The sequence below is a fragment of the Typopeltis vanoorti genome, chromosome 8, assembly GCF_054136105.1.
Source record: "Typopeltis vanoorti isolate ZY-2024b chromosome 8, IOZ_Tvanoo_1.0, whole genome shotgun sequence".
Lineage (NCBI taxonomy): Eukaryota > Metazoa > Arthropoda > Arachnida > Uropygi > Thelyphonidae > Typopeltis > Typopeltis vanoorti.
In genome coordinates this window covers 24634949-24659599 of record NC_143556.1, presented here as the reverse complement: position 1 = coordinate 24659599, position 24651 = coordinate 24634949, and the positions used below count along the sequence as shown (strand labels likewise).

Below are 24651 nucleotides of genomic sequence, written 5' to 3'. Positions count from 1 at the left end.
TGATAAAACTGCACTGGACCATAGTGTGCATTGGTCTTCTGGATTCGGGGAATAAAGAAGCTATGGAAAGTGCGCAAAGAAGAGTAACAAAAATGATTTCGGGACTATCGATGTGTGAATGGTGAGAGTATGTGGACAGCAGACAATTTTATACACGAGAAGCAGGTGAGATATGATGGAGTTCTATAAATTTCTGAAAGGGTATTATATGTAATCAACTGATTAAATTTTTTGTTATATGGAAGGTGAGGAGACGACAAGGGGACATCAATGGAAGTTAAGCTTGTGTGCAGTTAAGAAGTGAGAACTAAATTTTCTCTTATAGAGTACTAAGAGGAACAATTTGCCTGTTGAAATGATAGGTACATCCAGTCTGAAAGAGTTGAATAGAAGGTATAACATGTAGTGTGTGGATGATTTTTGGTCTCCCTTGATGAATCCTTGATTCCCTGGAGGTATTTGCTAATAATAATAATAATAATAATAATAATAATAATAATAATAATAATAATAATAATAATAAAGGCAGTGGTTGTTTCAATTTACTGCCGTAGCAGCTAAGGCTATCAGATCAGCATAATATGCCTGCCAATTGCATGAGTTCTATGAACTTCCTCAATGTCTGATTGGTTGCTGATGTATCGGAAATTGCATTTTTAGTGCAACTTTTCATTAAATTTCTAGTATGCTTTTGTGATAAAAATGGATGAAAACTGTAGGGTTGTGTGTGTGTCCTTTTATATTCTCAGCATGAGTTTTCTTAAGAAACTTTTTAAAATAAAGAACATTTAATACTTTTCCAGATAAATGGAATTTGGCTTCCAAAAAAATATCATCAGAGGTTCGATTCTAGCCTCGGACTGAAGGAAATATTTCTAAGCCCTTCTTCGCCGATTCTCCGTTACTCAGTGAGGTATGAATGGTGGAGACGGTTATCTATGATCCTCAGGAAGTTAGAGTAAATGAAGCTTCGCCTGCTGCCTTTGGAAATAAAAGGGGTTCGGTTTCTTAAATAGTTTCATATTTTTTTCTGTAGGATGCTTGCACGAATTTAGGTGTGCAACAGGTTGATGATTTCCAAATTTGATTCTGGTCGCCGAGTGTGTGTGTGTGTGTGTGTGTGTGTGTGTGTGTGTGTGTGTGTGTGTGTGTGTGTGTGTGTGTGTGTGTGTGTGTGTGTGTGTGTGTGTGTGTGTGTGTGTGTGTGTGTGTGTGTGTGTGTGTGTGCGTGCTTGCGCGCCCGTGCGTGTGTGTGTGTTTTCCAGCCGATTTCAGAGTTTGTCGCGTTGGTTTAAAAACCGCTCTCCGCTCGATAAAATCGATCGTGAGATACAGAAGAATAACTACACAACTATAATCACTGCAATGACTCGCTTATTATTTATTAATGCAAAATTCGGCTGCCTTTGCTTTGTCATAAAACATAGATCTTGCTTTCGCCATTACAGACAAATATTAAAACGACTGCTATCAAGCTTTTTTTTTACCCGTTTTCACACTCTTAACAAAAATCTTTATTTGACTTCTTGTCCAAAATATTTCCTTCATCACTAATTTTTTTTTTTTTTTGGGGGGGGGGGGGAGTTTAATTTTATTAAAATAATACGGCGAATAGATGTCGCTGTGAAAGCTTTTACTTTGGCTGTCCAATATTTTGAAGTGGGCGCGAAATTTAATCTACCACCGCTTACCGTTTGGTGTTATGTTTCGGTATGTAGGAAGGCGGGGTTAGTGCTCTTAGAAAGGGCGAGGCATTCGTAAGTATTATTTATAAAACTTAAGTGTAGTTTGTTTAATATGTATAAGTACGATATTTATAAAATATTAAGCGTTGTTTAGTGTACTTTTTCATTTTCATAAATTTCTGATCATTCTTTAAATAATTTGTAAAAATTTTAAGCACTGCGCTTGTATACAAATCGTACTTTCTACAATGCAAAAAAAAAAAAAAAAAAAAAAAAAAAACTGCTATCATAAGAACATAATTCTTCCAGTTCTTATGGTAGTATGTGTTTTCATCACACAAAACAAGCAACTCTCCAGAAGAAAGTATGCAATTAATAGACATATGGTAGCTTCATACCCGTAGTAGCTTTGGCTATGATTAAAAAAAAAAAAAAAAAAAAAAGCAGCTTTGCTGTTCTGCAATCACCAAATCGCTGTTATAACAGAAATTGCAAACACAGTCAGGTCTAAACCTTAAACAGTCTTTTGTGTGAAGTTAATTTCTTGGATGACAGTCTTAAGAAGAATATTTGCATGCAGTCTGACAAACCTAGCCTTTATGGACCTCCTGATGTGCAAAGTAGACATTTCACTGCATCCTGTTGGAGGCTTGTTGATCATCTCTAAATTGTCAAAACAGTAACTGTTGCTTTATTCACCTTCACTGGGAAGTCTCCTTTTATCAAAAATTATGGATTATATATATATATATATACATAAAGTATAATTTTCATCTTGGTCATCATTCTGATCTTCATCTTGTAAAATCTGAATCAATTTACAAATTTGATTCAGATTAAATGGTAATTACTAATTACAATTCTAGCAGTTAGCCCACATTAAAGATTTTTCTCATGACATCGCATGTTTAGTTTGTAATTAATTCCAGATAGTTCACTTGTCAGAATAAGTTTTAAATAAATTGGGGATATGCCAGCTATTTTATAAAAAATTTCAAAATTTCCTCAGTATACAGTTGGTCTTACACCTATCTTGCTAAGATATGCAGATGACATTTTTTTTGCTTTTTAGTCTTGCTCTGATAGAGAATTAGGCCCATTTTCAGAAAATCAGTACATTCATTTCAGTTTATTCTAGAAGTCAAACCAAATAACTTCCATTTCTGGTCTTTCTTTAATCTTAAGACAACTAAATATCACCTCCAATTTTCCACACACAAGGCGATTTGTGGGTCATTATATCTGTCTTATCACTGTTGTCAGAATAAAGTCAGGCTCAGATAAAACAGTAAATAACTAGGCTTATGTCTCCTATGTTTCTTAGATTTTTTGTCCATTGTCTGTTGTACAGGCTTGCATAGTCTAATAAGTAAGAGTGATGTCTTGCTCTGTTAAGGCTAGGACAACATGACATATCCCTATTGTTAGTTAAAAAAATTTAATCAGAAAACATGAAACTACTTTTTCACTTCTTAACAAATATAAAAATATGCAATTTTTTTTAATGTAACTGTGACATGAGGATATTTGGATATTTTCAAATAGTGATTTAGTCAGTCTCATATGTAGGTAGAGAATTTTTTTCTCCTGGAAACAGGTTTTTCATCATAGATACACAGTGAAGTGTGGGTCTGTGCATAAACATAAATTAGGAACTTCCACTCATGAAAGATTGTAAACATAACAGTAAATGAGTATCTTGGGTTAGCTAAGGATTTTTGAACATTTTTTATTAATTTTATATATATATTTTTATGTATTTATATTTTTACGTTATACAGAAACCCTGCTCTTGATAACAAACAGAACTTTTTTCCAGTGTCACTTCAGGCCTTCAATGAGAAGGGTGGCAAAATTCATCTCCCACCTTCACAAAAATCCATACTGACAAGATCCAAATCTATAGCCTGTTGGTCTGCTCAGTAAATTGCTATCCTTCAGTCTATCTGCTACCCTTTAATTGGATAGCATCTTTCTCTCTGGTTATTCACTGCATGTCGTGATGAACGACTTTCTTTGAGCTTTGTTACCAATGCAGTGCCTCAGGGCTCTGTTCTATCACCTGTCGTCGCTCTTATTCATAAAAGTCCTACTGTCACTCACCTCTAATACTATCCACAGATGATAATAACATGTCTTAACACAGTAAGCAGGCGATGTATCGTATCGTGGCGCCTTCTTCAAGGGGTGTTGAAGTGAGTAGAAAAAAAAATAAAATAAAACACATTTTAATATTAGCCTTTATTAAATATGGGTGCTCAACTTAAAATTGCATCAGGGCACCAGGTCCCCTAGAGCTGGCATTGATCATGGGGAAGAGATTTTGACAAAAAAAAAAATGAGTTCAAAATATGACCAATAAGGAATATATGGCAATATGAGTGAGATAGTGAATTTTGCATATCAAGTGAGCTATAAGGTGGTATGAACGAAGGAGCAAGACTGACTCTACCATCATTCAACTTGTGTGATGGATTTTACTTTGCAATATGCCTTGCTTGTGATGTGTTTTTGTAGGAATGGGGAAAATGCTGCAGCACTTCATGAGTTCAGATGCTTATTGACTTTGTGAAAAGGGCCAGTGACGCTAAATTCAGTGTGATGCATGGTTCATCTATTTGAAGAGATAGGCAGTCTGCCAGATGGCATAAATCTGAAATTCTGCAAATGATTGAAGATGTTGCCATTTTAGTTGTTGAGCCTTTTAAATGAGAATGCTTTAGTTTCATGTGATAAAGAACTTATGCTGTAGTCCATATGCTGTAGCAAGACAAATTCACCATACATAAAGGTATGGAGAACTGCTTAAAGCATTGCAGTGCCACATGTATAAACTCAGCCACAGCTAAGAGTTGCAAACAGGAGATGTCAGCATCTGAGAAAACGTTTTCATTGACATTTCTTTGTATCCATGGAGGTGGTAAAGATTGGTCTTGGAACATCCTATAGGTATAAATTATTATTATTATTACCCCAAGACATCATGGAGTCAAAAACTTATCTGGGAGGTCCTTTTATCACACACATCTCATCATACCGTGTCTTAAACACACTCAAACTCCTTGCAGACACCACACTCTTAGGCAAGGCATTCCAATCATTCACAACTCTGCACGAAAAAAACCTGCCTCTCACTCCCCTACTCACACCCTCTTTATACAGTTTTCAGGGATGACCTCTGGTTCTCCCTTGATCTCCTACTATTCTCTGTAGAACTTCTCCACCATTGTTCCTATAACAACCCCTTACCAACTTGTAGGTCTCTATCATATCTCCCCTCATATCTCTCCTGGTGGACAGGAGGAATCCTGTCCACCAGACTGAGGAAATTACATCTTCTTTCCATAGGTCAGAAACTACCTTAGTCGGTCGCTTTTGGACCCTTTCCGACATCTCTTCATACTTCTGAAAACCCGGTGACCAAATCTGGGCACAATAGTCCACATGTGGCCTAATCAAAGCCTTTCAATCTCCCTACTTCTACACATCAGTATCCTCCGCATCATTCCCAGAAGCCTTTGTGTTGTCTTCACAATTTTGGCGATGTGTCCCCTAAATTTTAGATCTTTATTCACTATCACCCCCAGATCTCTTATTTCCTCTACCTCTAACAATATATTCTCACCAAGCATAAATTCTGCATCCCATCTTTGTTTTCCAAATTTTAAAGCCTTACATTTTGCAACATTGAACTCACATCCCCATTTTCTTCTTTATGAAACAGTAAATACTTTTAACTGCTGCATCTGGGATACAGAGAAGCCTTGTCCATTTCAACAAGCTCCCTTACATTTGTTAAAGGTTATAGCATGGATAGGAATTACAGCTAAGTTCTTTATCAGGCATTTTTCTTTTAAGAAATCCATCATACTGGACCTGTGACCTGGTATGGTCTTGGCTGCACATTATTGGGATGTGTTGAGCAGTTTTGTCATCCTGTAACTGCAGCAAAGAGGATTCTTAATTTCTTAAGAGAATTCGTAATGCAATGGCCATTTCATAGAAAAGCTTGTTTTCTATGAAATGGCCATTGTATTTAACAGACTTTAATTCACTATGACTTTAGCTTTTGGGGCTATCTCAAAAGCGTAGTATATTGGGACAAAGTTCTTTACCTGGCAGATTGGAAAGGAAATTGCACATCATGTGCAAAACCTTTTGACAGATCAGTTGCATTCTAATGTGGACAGTGCTGTATGACAATATCAACTTTTGATCCTACACAAAGCTCAACACATTGAATGCCACCTCCATTGATCATCCAGACCTTGCAGCATGTCAGCTCTATATATGTTATTTTTGTACACATTATTTTATGAAATGAATGAAATAAACATCAAATAATTTTGTCATTGGCTGAATCACAATCACATGCCATCTGGTCACATTAATCTGATTTTCTCCTGCTGACAGTGCCATATTTCCCATATTGGCAATTAAAATTTTTTTTTTTGTCAAAATCTCTACCTGATTATCTGGTTAGAGTACCCCCATCAACTTTGAGTGTATTTCATCTACTGGTTCTCTACAGATAGTTCTGAATAGCCATACTTAATTTGAAACACTTGGTATGTATTATTGTGGTTTGTAGGTAGTCCCTCTCAGTGAGTCCTCTGACTTCATGGAGGACTGTAACTAATTCTCATTTTTATGAAAGGTTCCATCCCTCATTCTCTTTATTTAAAAAAAGTTTGATTATTTGCAATTATGTAAATGATACTGTGGACCCAACATGCCCACATAGGTTAAAAATACTGTTCTTCATACTGTATCTGTTCATATTCTCTTGATATAAAGAAATTATATCAAGTTTAAAAAAAAATACTTCTTGATATTTTTAGCAGGTAATTAAATGTGCATGTGCGATCTTAAAATAAAATCTCCAAAAGATTATTCTACTTTCCAGTGCTCTTAAAATTAAATGCAAGCAAATGAATTTAATGTTAGTGCTTTTTTAAATGTTAGATTGAAAAGATGCACTTCTGTGTGTGTGTATATATATATATATATATATATATATATTTTTTTTTTTTTTTTTGTTTGTTTTTCAGTTTAAATGCTTTAAGTATCTAATAGCAAAATGTTTTCCATTGTCTGATACCAAGTCTATGCTTATATGAAAAATGGCTCAAAAAAATAAATTAGGTAAGTGGAATTTTCTTTTTTCAGAGTTAAGTAATCTGGAAACTACTCTGGAGACCAAACATGATAATTTGTTTTATTTTACCATGTTACCAAGCTGGATAATGACCTCACACTGGATGATTGAGTCATCAGCCATTTAATATAACATTCAATTACTATTAGCGTATACAGTGGAACTCGGTGGTCGAACATAATTCGTTCCTAAAGGCTGTTCGGAAACTAATTCGTTTGAAAACCGAAACCATTCTCCGTAGGAATTAATGTAAAATGGATTAATTCGTTCCCGAACCCCAGATGATTAAAATCGTATACATAAACAATGAAAATACATAGAATTTTACACAAAAAAATAAATACAATAAATAGATAAAATATAGACGAAAATTGGTCGCCTCTATATTTTTGAGTATTGTACAGATGGTTGATTTCGTAATACCAAACTGCATAGCAAGATCCGAGACACGAATGCCATTTTCATGTTTGGATATGATTTTTTTTTCACCTCTATCATGTTTCTAACAACTTTTTGCTTTGCTGCTATCACTATCCTTCTTTGGCCCCCATTTGGCTTAAATTCAAGCAGGTGTCTGCACTGAGCAGAGGCTACGGTGTAGCTGACGCTCCCCCACCGTAATCTCATCTCAGCCTAGGGAGCACCTGATTGCTGGTTTGCCTGTTCGAGAACCGAGAGTCTGTTCGGAAAATATATTTGGGAACCGAATTGTTCGAGATGAGTCATTTGACAACCGAGGTTCCGCTGTATGGTGTGTGTATATATATATATATATATATATATATATATATATATATATATTTTTTTTTTTTTTTTTTTTTTCAGTCTCACACATAAGATTTCAGAATCTGTTGCATGTTAATGTTCAGTGTCTAAAAATGAAGTGAACATTGTTGTTTATATTCATATTTTTTTTATAAACACATCTGACTTTGCTTGTATTTCATGCATAGACATAATCTTGAGTAAAGGAGGAATAAATTTATTGTAAAAGAATTAGTTTGTCAGTTCATTAACTTTTTAAAATTGATTTAATTTCTTTGACAAAAATCAAGTGGTTCCTTGGGACATTGCTGGTTCTGAAAATAACTGGATAACATGAAGTATTTTCACTTGACAGAGGGAGAGACAGAGCAGCTATAGAAACTACTGGTACAACATATAGTGGATTCCATAGCTGCTTCTCTCTCTCTCTCTGTGTATATCTGTGTACAAATCCTGCCTAGTGCAGTCAATAAGGTGAATTCACTTTCATTGGAAATGCCTAGGTTTAAATACCTCTAAGATGTGAAGGTTCAAGTTCGCTCACATTCACTGGCATTTAATTTTGAGAACATTGGAAAGAACATGAAGTCAGCTGAAGAAAGAATTATTCATATGGAGGTGGTAAGGTTTTTCTCTCTAGAGCTCGAACAAGATAGGCATAGTAGGCTATCCAGATAGGATTAACTACTCAAGGATCTATAAATAGCATTAATTAGGTTTCTATGAAACAGCCAGACACCAGGGCAAACAGTGAAAAGTAGCGCTCGGAACAAAATCTAGAAGAATAAACCCATCAGAAGAGCTGAAGATAGGAACCATCAATATAAGGACTATTTATGGAAAGGAAATCAAACTTACAGAAAAACTAGAAAAGTATCACATGGACATAATTAGCATTACTGAGACAAAGAAGACAAAAACAAGTGAGATCTTACTAAATAAGTATAGGATGTTATATTCAGGCAATAATGATCAAGGCAAGGAGGGAATGGTGATAGCATTTAATGCCAAACGTGAAAATAAATTTCTTGATTGGAAGTACTTTTAAGAGTAAATATGTGGGCAAACTAAACTTCAAAATACGGAAATGGACATAAACTTATTTGAGAATATGGTCCCTCAGAAGATTCTCCTAAAGAAGTGGAGATTTTCCAAGTCATTACAGCAGGCAGCTGACATGAAAAACTTAAAAATAAAAAAAGTGTGCCCTTGTTGTCATCATCATCAAATTCCTGCCATGTACTCTCAAGGGGTGTACAGGATATGATAATACTACATGAAAAAAATTATGTCATTACTAACTTCCTATCTATAATTTTCCTCCAAATCAGTCTGTTACTTGTGAAGACTCCAACATTATCAGATCTTATCTTTCTATCATCTGGTGTCAATCCACCTATATCTTGGTCTTCCTCTGGGTCGTTTCCCTGCCAACCTGGCAGAGAACACTTGTTTTGCTAATCTTTCTTTGCCCATTCGGTTTAAGTGACCATACCACCTGAGATTAGCTCTGCTAACGCATTTCTGTATGCCGACAATGTCAAGTTCTTTCCTAATATCCTAGTTTTTAATCTGATATTGCCATTGATGCCATTTGTTCATGCCTCTAATCTTTCTCAGGACTCTCATATCTGCGGTCTCTAATCTTTGGTCAAGTGTTTTACTTCTAACACAGCTCTCAGATCCATAAGTTAAAACTGGTTTGAACACTCTCAAGCTTGTATACATCTAATTTAGTGTTCCGACTAATTTCTCTCTTATTCCATATGAATTTATTCAGTTGACTTCCCACCATACCAGCTTTGCTAATTCTGTTGTCTATTTCTATATTGAATTTACCATCTTCACTAAAAATTGTGGCTAAGTAGCTGAAATGTTTTACTTGTTCCACAGGTTCTCCATTCACAACACAGTTGACATTTTCAATGATTCTGTCTCTTTTCATTGTCTTTGTCTTTTTATTGCTGACCTTCATACCATATCTATTACAACAGTTATTCAATTTAGTCAGAGAATCTTGCAGACTTGTAGCAGATTTATTTAGAAGTATAACATCATCCGCATAAAGCAAAGAGCTGACATTAACATCTCCAATTTTGATATCATGTTTAATACCACTTTCCTTCATAATGTGATCCATATAGATAATGAATAATAGAGGGGATAATGTACATCCTTGTCTCACACCAGATTTAACATTAAACCATCTTCCTGTACTTCCTTCAATTCTAACTGTTGACTTACAACTCAAATAAAGACTAAATAAAAAAGACAAACTTGATATAATGCCCCATTGACACCATTTAACTGTAGCGTATTGAATAGCTTCTCTCTTGGCACCTTGTCATATGCCTTTTCCAAATCGACAAAACTTAAATACAGATCTTTATTATATTCCCATGCTTTCTCGACTATTTGTCGTAAAGTGAAGATCTGATCCTGACAGCCTCTATTTGGCTTGAATCCAGCTTGTTCTTCCACAATTCTTCTCAACTGTTTCTCAAGTATACATGTATAGATCTTGCCAGGAACACTCAGTAGAGAAATACCTCTCTAATTCTCACATTGTTTTATTTCTCTTTTTATGTATAGGTACTATGAGAGCTCTACTCCAATTATCGGGAATTCGTCCCTCTGTCCAGGCTTTCTGAACTATGCAGTGCAGACACTGTAAGACTCTATACCACTATACTTCAGCATTTCTGGTCGAATATCATCTGCTCCTGCTGCCTTTCTACATTTCAAGGCTTTGATGGCTTTTTCTTCTTCAAGTATGGATATATATTCCTGACTGCATGCCTGGTGAGTGTTTTTTACCACTGTGCTGTCATTGCTGCTTGTTTCATTTAGCAGTTTTTCAAAGTAATTACTCCATACTTCAAGGATATCTTTTTCTCCCGTTTTCATGTCACCTTTATCATCTCAAACTCTTTTTACAGCACTCTTTCCTCCATACCTAAACTTCTTCAACAACCTCCAGAATATTTTGCTGTCTTCTTGATATTTATTTTCTATATTCTTGCCAAAGTCCTCCGATGACTTTTGTTTAACTAGTTTACACAGTGTTTAGCATTCTTGCATTTGTCTCTGTATTCTCTAAGAGCACATGCTGACTTATTTGCCAGGAACTTTGATATGCTTTATTCTTTTCCATCACTGCCTCTTTAACTTCCTGTGTCCACTAACTCCACATGCCTCTCTGGCTGAATCAGTCAGGGCTTTCTTCAAGGCTTGCCACTGAATCTCCAAGGTTTGATTTCTGTTCTCAAACCCTTTCATTTTTTCTTCAATAATCTTTTTGTATTTTAGTCTACAGTTCACATCTGAGAGCTGCTCAACTTTTATTCGCTTTAAAACTTTCTTACATGTTATTGTTTTCAATATGAAATTCAATTTTATCCTGCTCATGACTAAATAGTGATTGCTTCCAATTTCAAATCCTCTGTACACTCTGGTGTCCTGCACCAGGGAGAGAACATCACTATGAACAATAACATAGTCAATGCGACTTTTCTTATTCCTAGCCTCTTCTCTCCATGTGAATTTGTGCACATTTTTATGTTGGAACATGGTGTTAGTAATAACCAGTCCATGTCCTGAGCAGAAATCCAACAGATATTTGCCATTATTATTAGCTTTGCTCTTTTCTCCAAATTTTCCCAAAATATTTTTGTATGTCTAACAATCATTTTCTACTCTGCTATTTCGATCCCCAACAAGGACCAACTTTTCCATTTTCATTGTGTCAGTTGCTTTCTCTAAAGCCTCAAAAAAATTCCTCTACTTCCGCCTTGTAGAACCTTCTGTGGGACATATGCACAAATAAGTCTCATTGTCCAGTTCCCCATTCTCATATTTGCCCACATTACTCTACTTGAGACTGCCTGCCATTCAAGAAGATTAGCCTCGTGTTTTGTGTTGAATACTATGGCTACTCCTTCTTTTCCTTGATTGTCATTTCTTGAGTATAACATTTTGTATTTATTGCTCAGAAAGATCTGACCAGTTTTTGTCTTTTGTTTCAGTCACCCCTATTATGCCAATCTGGTACTTATCTAATTCCTCAGCTAGCTCCATTTCTTTGCCATTCAGGCTTCTTATATTGACAGTACCGATCTTTAACTCTGGTGATGTTGAGTTTGAGTATGTTTTCAGATTTGTAAACTTGTAAAGATATATAAGCTTATACCATTCATTTATGATGATTGTTGGAGATCTAAACAACAGAGTAGGAAATTAATCCCACCATGCATATAGAAATGTTTGGGGAAAATTTGGAGAAAAGGGCAAAGCTAATAATAATGGTATTTGCTGGATTTCTGCTCAGAATACAAACCAGTCATTGCTAACCATGTTCCAAAATAAAGATGTGCAAAAGTTTATGCGGAGAGAAGATGCAATAAATAAGAAAAACCTCATTGACTGTCATTGTTGATAGTGATATCTTCATGCTGGTTCAGGATACAAGTGTACAGCAGAAGTGACAATCACTTACTGCTAAGTAGGATAAAAATGAATATCAGATTGAAAAGAACAGTGTTGTAAGAAATTTTTAAAAAGAATTAAAGTTGAATAGCTTTTACAGGTAAACTGTAGAATCAACTATATAAACATTATTGAAGAGAAAAATAAAATATTTTGAAAACAACAACCAAACCTTGGAGTGTGAATGACATGCTCTATAGAAAAGCATTGAATGATTCAGCTAAAGAAGTATATGGCGAAGTTGTCTACAAAGATAGAAAAATAAGAACATCATGGTGGACAAAAATAGGTGTTAAAGAAGTGGTCCTAGACAAGAAAGCACACCAAAAGTTCCTAGCAACTATGTCAGCAGATGCCCTAAAAGCATATAGAGAAAAATAAGAACTAAGCTGTAAAAGTAATTAAACAAAAGTCATGGAAAGACCTCTGTAAGAACATAGAAGATACATAATTCAGAGGACCTGGTGAGAAGATTGAATTCCAGATGATTGGAGTAAAGCTTTCATAGTTCCCATCTATAAGAATGAGAACAAAGATGAATGTAAGAATACAGAGGAATTTCTCTACTGAGTATTCCAGTTAAGTGTGCAAGCATTCTTAAAAAGAGTATGAGAAAAATTGTGGGAGAAACTTGGAGAACAAGCTGGGTTCAGGCAAAATAGTGGTTTTTGTCAAGATCAGTTTTATGATAAATAGTTGGTCATGGCAATATGACAAGGATCTATATTTAAGTTTTGTAGATCTGGAAAAGTATATGACAAGGTGCCCAGAGAAAAGCTTTTCAAAACACTACAATTATATGGGGTAAATGGAACATTATACAGAGCAATATGTAGTATAGAATTGAGGGAAATGCAGGAAGATGGTTTGTAAAATCAGTGGTAAGATAAGGATGCACATTATCTCCACTCTTATTCACCAAATATTAGAATCAGAATATGAAACTTAGCGTTTACTTTATGCAGATGATACATTCCAGAACACATTCAATGTAAGTCTCTAGGATTCCCTAACTAAATTGCATAACAGCTGTAACACATTTGGCATGAAACTCTGCAATAAAAAAAGTCAAAACTATGAAAATCACATAAAATACTTATAAGGTTCTCATTAGAGAACTTATAGAACAAGTAAAATATTTCAGCTATTTAGGCACAGTTTTCAGTGAAGACAGCAAATTAAATTTAGAAATAGACAACAGAATAAACAAATCTAATACAGTGGAGAGCCTGCTGAATAAATTTATATGGAAAAGAAAGAAATCTGCCAAAACACCCAATTAGCAGTGTAGTACAAGTAGTACAAGTTTGGCCAGTGTAGTACAAGACACTGGCCAAACCAGTTTTAAGTTATGGATCTGAGAATTGTTTTAGAAATAAAGCACTTGATCAAAGACTAGACTACAGATAAGAGGATTCTGAAAAAAAAATTATAGGAGTGAACAGATGGCAATGGCAGTCATTAAAAATGAATATGTTGAGAATAAGTTGACATTGTCAACATTCAAGAAGGTGTAAGCAGAGCTAATCTGCAGTGTCCACTTAAATAGAATGGACGAGGAAAGGTTAGCAAGCCATGTGTTCGATGGCAAGAAAGAGACCCAGAGGAAGTCCAAGGTCTAAGTGAATTGATTTGGTCAGAAGTGCCATAGAAGCACAATGTTGGATACAACAATATTGGAGTGCTGACAAGTAATAGACTAATTTGGAGGAAAATTGTTGATTGATAAGAGATTAATAAAAATGTCAATTCAATCATTTGCCTTGAATGCCTTTTTGAAGGATACATATATTGAAATTGATGATTACATTTTGTAATTTTACCTCATGCTTAAATCACTAGTAATTGTATCTGTTTACTTCAAGAGGTACTTTATATATATGGTGTTTTTTGTAATTAACTTTTTAGTTAAATTGTAAAACTGCTAACTAAAAAGTTAATTACAAAAAACAGCAAATTAGCCGTGAATTATTACCCAGGGCTAATAATTCATCATCAAATTCCTGCCATGTACCCTCAAGGGGTGTACAGGATATAATAATACTACATGAAAAACTTACATCACCACTAACTTCTTATCTACAATTTTCCTCCAAATCAGATTTATATTTCTGTATTCTAAGACACTTTTTTACCATATCAATCCATCTATATCTTGGTCTTCCTCTGGGTCTTTTTGCTGCCAATCTGGCACAGAACACTTGTTTTGCTAATCTTCCCTTTCCTATTCTGTTTAAGTGACCATACCACCTGAGATCAGCTCTGCTAACACATTCCTGGGTGGTAGCAATGTCAAGTTCTTTCCTAATGTCTTCATTTTTAATATGATATTGCCATTGATGCTGTCTGTTCATGCCCCTAATCTTTCTCAGAAGCCTTGGTTGGTTCTCTGTATCCTTTAAAGGCTATGTGGAGGTCTCCTCTCAGTTATACAGCTTTGATCCTTAAGCACCCCTGGTTAATAATTAATCAACATAATTTAATATTTGAGAATTAGCTATCATTCCAACTTTGATTGATGCTTTAATCCTGTTATAACCAAGTAACTTGGCTTTCAAGAAGCTAAATTTTTCTAGGGTAAGGTTATCTCTTGGCAGCGTTGGCCAAAATGAATATCATCTCTGTGCTTCAACCAATATTGCGTTCAGATCTCATTGTAAGCATGGGTGCTTGTGAAAGTCTTCAGGATTCATGATATTCATTGCCTAGTGAGGGAATCATGGTACAGTTTTCTATATGGTAGAAAAGCGTACCATGTTTGACTGTAAGTTCTCATTATCTAACCCTTCGTACAGGCACAGCACTAAATGTTCAATAGGTTTGTGGTCTTTGCTGAGTAGGATTCATATTAAAGCTATGACTGTCTCCATAGTGTGATTAATTTATAGCTACTTAAAGGAAAAAGAAGAAACAAGCTTGCTACTTCCATATGAGACCATCTAATGACAATATTTATTGCACTCTCTTGCAGGCTATGGGTTCAAATCCTGATGTGGGCATGGATATATATGATTGATTGTCTTCATTTGGTAGATGACGCGTGGAATTTCTTTGCCTGGTATTAGACCACTGTCCCCACTTAATGGAGCCTGAAGTGGCTTGAAAAAGTTTCATGTTTGGTCTTTAGAGTAGGGCTTTTAGATAAGCTAAAAAAATGAAAATAAAAAATTTAAATCACTTCAGACATCCATTGTCAGAAGTTGCTTGACTCCAGGAGAATTTTATATAAATATTTAAAAAAACAAACCTCAGTCTACCCAGTACAAATGTGCTATAGGTTTGCATTCGGCATGCTTAAGGGTCAAAGCTGTATAACTGAGAGGAGACCTTCACATAGCCTTTAAAGGAATGCGGAGAACCGACCAGGGCTTCTGACCTAATGTCCAATTCTCACCTTCTTGTGGTGCACCCTGTTGGGTATCTACTTGGATACTGAACGAACGAAGATGGACAATTTGGGATTTAGCCGACCAAATTGTATTCTTATTGGTTAAACCAAAATAAAAAATGATGGTACAACATGACAAAATTTCATGCTGGCTGGAGCGTCGCCCGGTTAAACAAGATCCCCGTTGTTTTCGCCAGGAAACCAGGGCGAACAGCGAAAAGTCAGCTACTGGAACAAATCTGAAAACACACCCCAAATCAACATCACCAGAGTTAAAGATCGGTATTATCAACATAAGAAGCATGAATAGAAAAGAAATGGAGCTAGCTGAGGAATTCGATAAGTACCAGATCGACATAATAAGGGTGACTGAAACAAAAAAGACAAACTGGTGAGAGCTTTCTGAGCAATAAATACAAAATGTTATATTCAGGCAATGACAATCAAGGAAAAGAAGGAGTAGCCATAGTATTCAACACAAAATGCGAGGCTAATCTTCTTGAATGGCAGTCAGTCTCAAGTAGAGTAATGTGGGCAAATATGAGAATGGGGAACTGGACAATGAGACTTATTTGTGCCTATGGTCCCAGAGAAGGTTCTACTAAGGTAGATGTGGAGGAATTTTTTGAAGCTTTAGAAAAAGCAACTGACACAATGAAAAAGTTGGTCCTTGTTGGGGATCTAAATAGCAGAGTAGAAAATGATTGTCAGACATACAAAAATATTTTGGGAAAATTTGGAGAAAAGAGCAAAGCTAATAATAATGGCAAATACCTGTTGGATTTCTGCTCAGGACATGGACTGGTTATTACTAACACCATGTTCCAACATAAAAATGTGCACAAATTCACATGGAGAGAAGAGGCAAAGAATAAGAAAAGTCTCATTGACTATGTTATTGTTGAATAGTGATGTTTTCTCCCTGGTGCAGGACACCAGAGTATACAGAGGATTTGAAATTGGAAGCAATCACTATTTAGTCTTGAGCAGGATAAAATTGAATTTCATATTGAAAAGAATAACATATAAGAAAGTTTTAAAACGAAGAAAAGTTGAGCAGCTCTCGGATGTGAGCTGTAGGCTAAAATACACAAAGATTATTGAAGAAAAAATGAAAGAGTTTGAGAACAGGAATCAAACCTTGGAGATTCAGTGGCAAGCCTTGAAGAAAGCCCTGATTGATTTAGCTAGAGAGGCATATGGTGAAGTTGTCTGCAAGGATAGAAAAATTAGTGGACACAGGAAGTTAAAGAGGCAGTGGTGGAAAAGAATAAAGCATATCAAATGTTCCTTGCAAATAAGTCAGCTTGTGCTCTTAGAGAATACAGAGACAAATGCAAGAATGCTAAGCACTGTAAAACTAGCTAAACAAAAGTCATGGGAGGACCTTGGCAAAATATTCTGGAAGTTGTTGAAGGAGCTTAGGAATGGAGGAAAGAGTGCTGTAAAAGGAGTTAGAGATGATATATTGGTGACATGAAAATGGAAGAAAAAAAGATATCCTTGAAGTATGGAGTAATTACTTTGAATATTTGCTAAATGAAACAAGCAGTGATGACAGCACAGTGGTAAAAAAACACTGACCAGGCATGAAGTCATGAATACATATCCATACTTGTAGTAGAAAAAGCCATCAAAGGCTTGAAACGTGGAAAGGCAGCAGGATTAGATGATATCCGACCAGAAATGCTGAAATATGGTGGTATAAATGTCTTACAGTGGCTGCACTGCATAGTTCAGAAAGCCTGGACAGAGGGATGAATTTCCAAAGATTGGAGTGGAGCTCTAATAGTACCCATATATAAAAAGGGAAATAAAACTGAATGTGAGAATTAGAGAGGTATTTCTCTACTGAGTGTTCCTGGCAAGATCTATACATGTATACTTGAGAAACGGTTGAGAAGAATTGTGGAAGAACAAGCTGGATTCAAGCCAAATAGAGGCTGTCAGGATCAGATTTTCACTTTACGACAAATAGTCGAGAAAGCATGGGAATATAACAAAGATCTGTATTTAAGTTTTGTCGATTTGGAAAAGGCATACGACAAGGTGCCAAGATAGAAGCTATTCAATATGCTACAGTTACATTATGTCAATGGGGCATTATATCAAGCAATACTTAGTCTTTATTTGAGTTGTAAGTTAGCAGTTAGAATTGAAGGAAGGACAGGAAGATGGTTTAATGTTAAATCTGGTGTGAGACAAGGATGTGCATTATCCCCTCTGTTATTCGTTATCTATATGGATCACATTGTGAAGGAAAGTGGTATTAAAAATATTAGAATTGGAGATGTTAATATCGTTTCTTTGCTTTATGCGGATGATGTTATACTTCTAAATAAATCCGCTACAAGTCTGCAAGATTCTCTGACTAAATTGAATAACTGTTGTAATAGATATGGTATGAAGGTCAGCAATAAAAAGACAAAGACAATGAAAAGAGACAGAATCATTGAAAATGTCAACTGTGTTTTGAATGGAGAACCTGTGGAACAAGTAAAACATTTCAGCTACTTAGCCACGATTTTTAGTGAAGATGGTTAATTCAATATAAAAATAGACAACAGAATCAGCAAAGCTGGTATGGTGGAAAGTCAGTTGCATAAATTCATATGGAATAAGAGAGAAATTAGTCGGAACATTAAATTAGCTGTCTACAAGACAGTGTTCAAACCAGTTTTAAGTTATAGATCTTAGAGCTGGGTCAGAAGTAAAACACTTGATCAAAGACTAGAGACCGCAGATATGATAATCCTGAGAAAGATTAGAGGCGTGAACAGATGAACAGATGGCATCAATGGCAATATCATATTAAAAACAAGGATATTAGGAAAGAACTCGACATTGTCAGCATCCAGGAATGCGTTAGCAGAGCTAATCTCAGGTGGTATGGTCACTTAAACAGAATGGGCGAAGAAAGATTAGCAAAACAAGTGTTCTCTGCCAGGTTGGCAGCAAAACGACCCAGAGGAAAACCAAGATATAGGTGGATTGATATGGTACAATGTGCCTTAGATGATAGAAATATAAGATCTGATAATGTTGGAGTCTTCACAAGTAACAGACTGATTTGGAGGAAAATTGTAGATAGGAAGTTAGTAATGACGTAATTTTTTTCATGTAGTACTATCATATCCTGTACACCCCTTGAGGGTACATTGCAGGAATTTGATGATGATGAGGTTTGCATTCTCAGAAAAACAAGTAACACTGCAGAGTCTTTTAATATTCCTAGAACAGGATTCAAAACCTTCTTATCAAAGACGTTATATTATAAATGATATAATATGTCTTTGATCAGTAGATCATACTGGTGTATTATATCAGAGTAGCAAATGTGTGAGAAGTTATTGGAAATTCATAAAACTATTCAAAAGTAATGTGTATGTATATCCTAAAATGGTTACACGTATCTACATTAACCTCTGTGCTTTCCTGCATGTGTGTTTTATCTGATATGTATTTTGTTAGGATAAAAATTGATTTTCTTGAAGAAAAATTCTTCCACCTCTGTATGAGACTAACTCACCTTCAGCTAAAAAGACTCAAGTTCACGTTTTAGATAGATAGATAATTAGGATTTAAACTAAAAACCTTCAATAATCATTATTATTATTATTGACTGAACTAAGAAACTGATGCATTTTGAATATGCTGAGCTATAACAATTAATTGTGCTAAGATATTGCACTGTTGATTGGCAATTTGTAGAAACGGTTCTATATTTGTTTTGATATAAGTTTCAGTAAGGAAATACCATGAATAGACATTACTTACTATTATAATAATGGAATTAACTCGTAAAATATTCTTTATTAGTTGAATTTTCACATGAGTATCACAGGCATCAATACAAGTACAAAGGCTAATTAAACAATAACTGATATATTCACAAAGTGCCACGTAAGTAGCTAAGGTTAAAAAAAAAAAAAATAAATAAACATTTATATATATATATATATATATGTGTGTGTGTGTGTGTGTATCTGTGTGTGTATACAATTACAAAAGTTAGGAAAGAATTGCTGATTTATAGAGTACTATCTCCCACAAAGGGGAAAGACATTGACCTTCGGATCTGATTTGGTTAGGGGAGTGAAGTAATGTTTCACGTGTGTCTTCGTAAAGCCATTCAATGAGGAACCGACTTTTGTGAATGACTTTTGTCTTTTTACAGTGAACTCTGTCTAGTGTTGATGTTCCTGTTTGTCTGAATTATGATAACCCACAAGAACAGGGAATCTCGTAAATACCTGGATAGTTTGGAGACGTGAGGAATGTAGAGATTTTTCTGATGGATCAAAAGGCAACACAAATATTTAGTGGTTTTAACACTTTAGCTATGCATTCACTAACGCCTTGCACATAGGGGATAGGTATAAGTGTTGTTTCTTCTGTATTTGAAAAGGATGCTGAAGCACAACTACTCAAAGCTCTTTTTATGAAGGAATTCTTATAACCATTTGATAAGAAGAATGAATTACTATATTGTAATTCTTTTTGTAATAGTTCTTCTGAAGAACAAAAGGAGTGGGCTCTGTTAACCAATGTTTTTATAGTACCTGCCTTTTGACCAGGATGATGATGTGATTCAGCATGGATCACATCACCTGTGATCCATGCTGAATCCATACAGGAATGGCTTGTGTGAGTTTCCTTCCTATAGACTGTGAATTGTAGGTCACCATCTGGTTGGCGAAGATTTAAGGTCTAGAAAGGCTAATTGCTTATTTACTTGTACTTCTAGGGTAAACTGGATCCTTGGATGAAGTCCATTGATTTTTGAGAGAAACTGTTGTAATTCTTCAGAAGTGCCCTTCCATATGGCAAAAATGACGTCCACATATCTGAACCAAAGGTTAGGTCTAGGTGAAATGTTGTCAAAATTACATTATTCGAAGTGCTCCATGAAGTAGTTGGTAATAGCAGGAGATATAGGATTACCCATTGTTGTTCCTTCGATTTGTTGCTTTAACTAGTTTTTGAAGTAAAACTAACCAGACTTTATTACAAATTCAAATAATTTGACTATGCCTGGAGGAAATTCTTGGTGCAGTAATTCAATGTTGTCCGCTAATGGACCATTCGTAAATAGAGAAACAACATCTAGACTAATCATAATCTCTGAATCGTCTAGATGAAAATCGGAAATTTTATTTCTGAAATCCAAAAGAATTTTTATAAGCAGTTAGTCTTTCTGGACTCTTAATTCTTTGCCAACCAGATGGTAACTTACAATTCACAGTCTATAGGAAGGAGACTCATATAAGCCATTACAGCCATGCTGAATCACATCACCATCCCAGTCAAAAGGCAGGTACTATAAAAAGACTGGTTGATAGAGCCCACTCCTTTTGTTCTTCAGAAGAACTATTACAAAAAGAATTACAATATATTAATTCCTCCTCCTTATCCAATGGTTATTAGAATTCCTTCATAAAAAGAGCTTTGAGTAGTGTGCTTCAGCATCCTCTTCAAATACAGAGGAAACAACACGTATGCCTATCCCCAATGTGCAAGGCATTAGCGAACGCATAGCTAAAGTGTTAAAACCACTAAATATTTGTGTTGCCTTTTGACCCATCAGAAACATCTCTACATTCCTCAAGTCTCCAAAGGACAAGCTCCCACATCTCAGCTATCCAGGTGTCTATCCAAATTCCCTGCTCTTGTGGGTTATCATATTTCAGACACACAGGAAAATCTGCTTTGATCCGGTTAGAACACAAGTTGTATATTCAGTACCTAGAACCTGAACAGTCTGGACTTGCAGAGCATGGCATCAACACTAGACATAGAGGTCATTGGAAAAAGACAAAAGTCATTCACAAAAGTCTGTTCCTCATGGAACGGCTTTACAAAGAAACATGTGAAATGCTACTTCACTCCCCTCACCTAAACAGATCCAATGGTCTGTCTTTCCCCTTTGTGGGAGATAGTACTCTTCAAATCAGCAAATCTTTCCTAACTTTTGTAATTGTATACACACACATAAATTTGTATTTATTTATTTTTTTATTTATTTATTTTTGAAATAAATTTAGGAAATTTAACCTTGGCAACTTAGGTGGTTGGTTCTTTGTGAATATATCAGTTATTGTTTAATTAACCTTTGTACTTGTACTGATGATGCCTGTGATACTCAGATGAAAATTCTACTAATAAAGAATATTTTATGTGAGTTAATTCCATTATTATAATAGTAAGTAATTTTGTTAAAATAGTCAAAATCAAAGTTTAAAACCTACAGCATTTGAGGTATGTGTGAAAGTGGTTAAGAAGAATGAAGGAACCTGTTCATAAGTTTCCAGAGGTGGTATAGTCCTTTTTTATAACAGTGAGAAAGAGTGTTTTTACTAGAGATAGATGGAATGAATTGGAAAAATAATTTGGTTGAGTAGGTTTGATGCTTGACTGTGATAGTGGTCAGTTTATTTAAAGCAGTAGTTTTATGCTGTTTTTTTTTGCTAGACCCAGTCATATGCCATTGAAATGTTGAGTGACCACATGAGTTGCTCTAAACTTTTGGGGCTTGTTTCCAAAGATGAGTGATGTTGACTATACAACCTGCTGTGGATTGAGTGTAACTGAATCCATATTGGTGGTTACTTCCAATGAATACATTGTCTGTTAACAATTGAAGTGATTATCAAATGATGGATTCTCGAGCTCGGAGGTCCACCAAACTTTATGCTGCTTTGTTGTAAGAAGAGAAACTATCAAGTTTGTCCTTATTCAAAAGACACAGAACTGAAAACTATACAATAGATAAATGTAGTTCAGTTTATAGCATAGGTGTTTAGCAGTGGTGTTCTGCCAGTAATACACATTACCATGGATGGGCAAAAATTTGGAGCTAGAAGAAACTTGATAGATTTGAAGAGATACAGATTATGGTTTTTTAGGGAATATAAGGGTACTGTTTCAAAGGACAACAGTAGCGAGAATGAAGAAAAAAATTTTTCTGAGTTAAACTGAATGGTAGTGACATAATTCAGTTTAATGGCAGCAGGTGGATAGATTTATGATATGTATCAAGTGAATTGTTCAAAAGTAAAATTATGTCCTGAGTGAGAGAACCTAATTTCTTGGATGTTAAGAATATATCTTTGACTGATATATCTTTAAGCCTGTCAAGGCCAGTTTAGACATCTTCAAAAAGTGAGATCTGAAGAGGAAAATAAGTTTTTGCAAGATGTTAGCTTACATTAAGGTAATATTCTTTTCTTTTCATTCTAAATTCAGGCAAATTTAAATTCAGTTAATAGTGATTAAGGTTTTTTTTTTTACTGATTGCACAATCAGGCTAGAATTGACTCAACAAGGTGCAAATGGCTTTGAGCTATGATAGCTAGTGCTTATGGCATGGTGAGTTTCTACTAATTGGATAGAACTGAGTAACTATCATATAATTATATATTATATACAACTTCAAGCTATTTCTATCTTATCTCTTAAAATGAAAGCTGCCAGGTATTTATACACAAATTCTATTTTATGCAGAGACAAATAAATTCAGAGGTAATAGTGGCATAATAGCCCTGAATTTGAGAAACATTGGGTGAATCACCTCTAATGAGATTGTTTTGTTTTAAAGATGTAGCTGATGACATTGCAAGAATGTTGGATTATGTACCACAAATTGAAGAAACTTTTGATGTCTTGGATAAAATTGGAGAAGGTAAGTTTTTTAATTATACATTCATTGTTGACTAAAACTAATAAATCATGTGTCAAATAATGAATAACTTAACTAGTAGATTTATTTTTGTTTGCATTTTGTATTTTGGTTATGAGCCAAATCAAGCATTGGAAGAAAGGTTTCATCTTGACAAAATTATTCTAAATGGCGTGTTAATTATACCAGTAAACTTGTTCTCATTACTCTTTTAGCTTAGTCAGGATGGATCAATCATCCAACTAGTTATTATTTCAAATAATGACCTGATATAGGGAAAAGTGTACAAATATTATGAAGTAGAATTTCTACTATTCATTTAATAATGAATGGTAGAATATGACATTCAGAATTCTTTTAGAATATTGAGAGCTTATAACTTGGGAGGAGGAGGCATGGGCAACATGCTTGATTTTGCCAAATATGAGATTGTGTCATCTAAGATTGCTAACCTGTAGTCAATGTGCATATCAGGAGTCAACAGTTAGCAACCTTTTTGTAGTTGCAGGTGTGAAATTGAGGATATCCAATCTAGATTTGACAGGATTGTGGTTACCTAAGTTGAACTTTGACAACCCTCTAATAAAATGGAATATACTTACATGCTGTGTATTATTGTTCTCTGGTTCCAGTGAAGAGGAGTCCATGTGGTCTGGAACTTAATGAATTTTATCTCTCGTTCTTGCAGATATAGAGGTTAGTATACCGTAAGTCTCCCCTTATCTGTAGGTTTGCTTTCCACAGTTTCAGTTACCTACAGTCAACCCTTGTCTGAAAATATTAAATGGAAAATCTCAGAAGTAAACAATTCATAAGTTTTAAATTGCATGCTGTTCTGAGTAGCATGATAATCTTGCACCATCCTGCCTGGGACATGAATCATCCCTTTGTCCAGTGTATCCACGATGTATATGCTACCCACCAGTTATCAACTATCGTGGTATTGCAGTGCTTGTATTATTTTTTGTTCAAGCAATCCTTTTTTACTTAATGGTCCCAAGCACAAGAATAGTGATGCTGGCAATTTGGATATGCCACAGAGAAGCCATAAAATGCCTCATTCAAGTGAAAAGTCGAAAGTTCTCGACTTCATAAGAAAAGAAAAAAAAACGTATGCTGAGGTTGCAAAGATTCTGTTCACGTTCACACAACTTTTATTACAGTACATTGTTATAATTGTTCTATTTTATTATTAGTTATTGTTAATAATCCCTTGTTGTGCCTAATTTATAAATAAATTAAACTTTATCATAGGTATTTATGTATAGGAAAAACATAGTATATAGGATTCGGTATTATCTGCGGTTTCAGGTATCCACTGGGGTTTTGGAACTTTTTGCAGATAAGGGGGAGGGGTTACTACTGTATGTACTCTCCAACCAGCAGGCTCTGGATATTATTGAAGGTCTGAAGTGGCATGGATTATGTAAAAAAAAATACAAAAGTATTTAAAAAAAAAAAAAAACAGAAAAAAATCCTTTGCCCATCTACG

General features: G+C 35.1%; 1 protein-coding gene across 1 annotated transcript in view; it reads left to right on the top strand.

Moving 5' to 3' along the window:
• Positions 1 to 1665: 1665 nt before the first annotated feature.
• Positions 1666 to 24651, top strand: part of LOC150103858 (cell division cycle 7-related protein kinase-like) — a 92193-nt gene continuing 69207 nt past the window's right edge. The window contains exons 1-3 of the mRNA XM_090396557.1: positions 1666 to 1757; positions 6737 to 6830; positions 23079 to 23162. Coding sequence (XP_090252683.1) covers positions 6809 to 6830; positions 23079 to 23162 — 106 coding nt within the window. The 5' untranslated portion in view covers positions 1666 to 1757; positions 6737 to 6808. The remainder of the gene's footprint in view (positions 1758 to 6736; positions 6831 to 23078; positions 23163 to 24651) is intronic.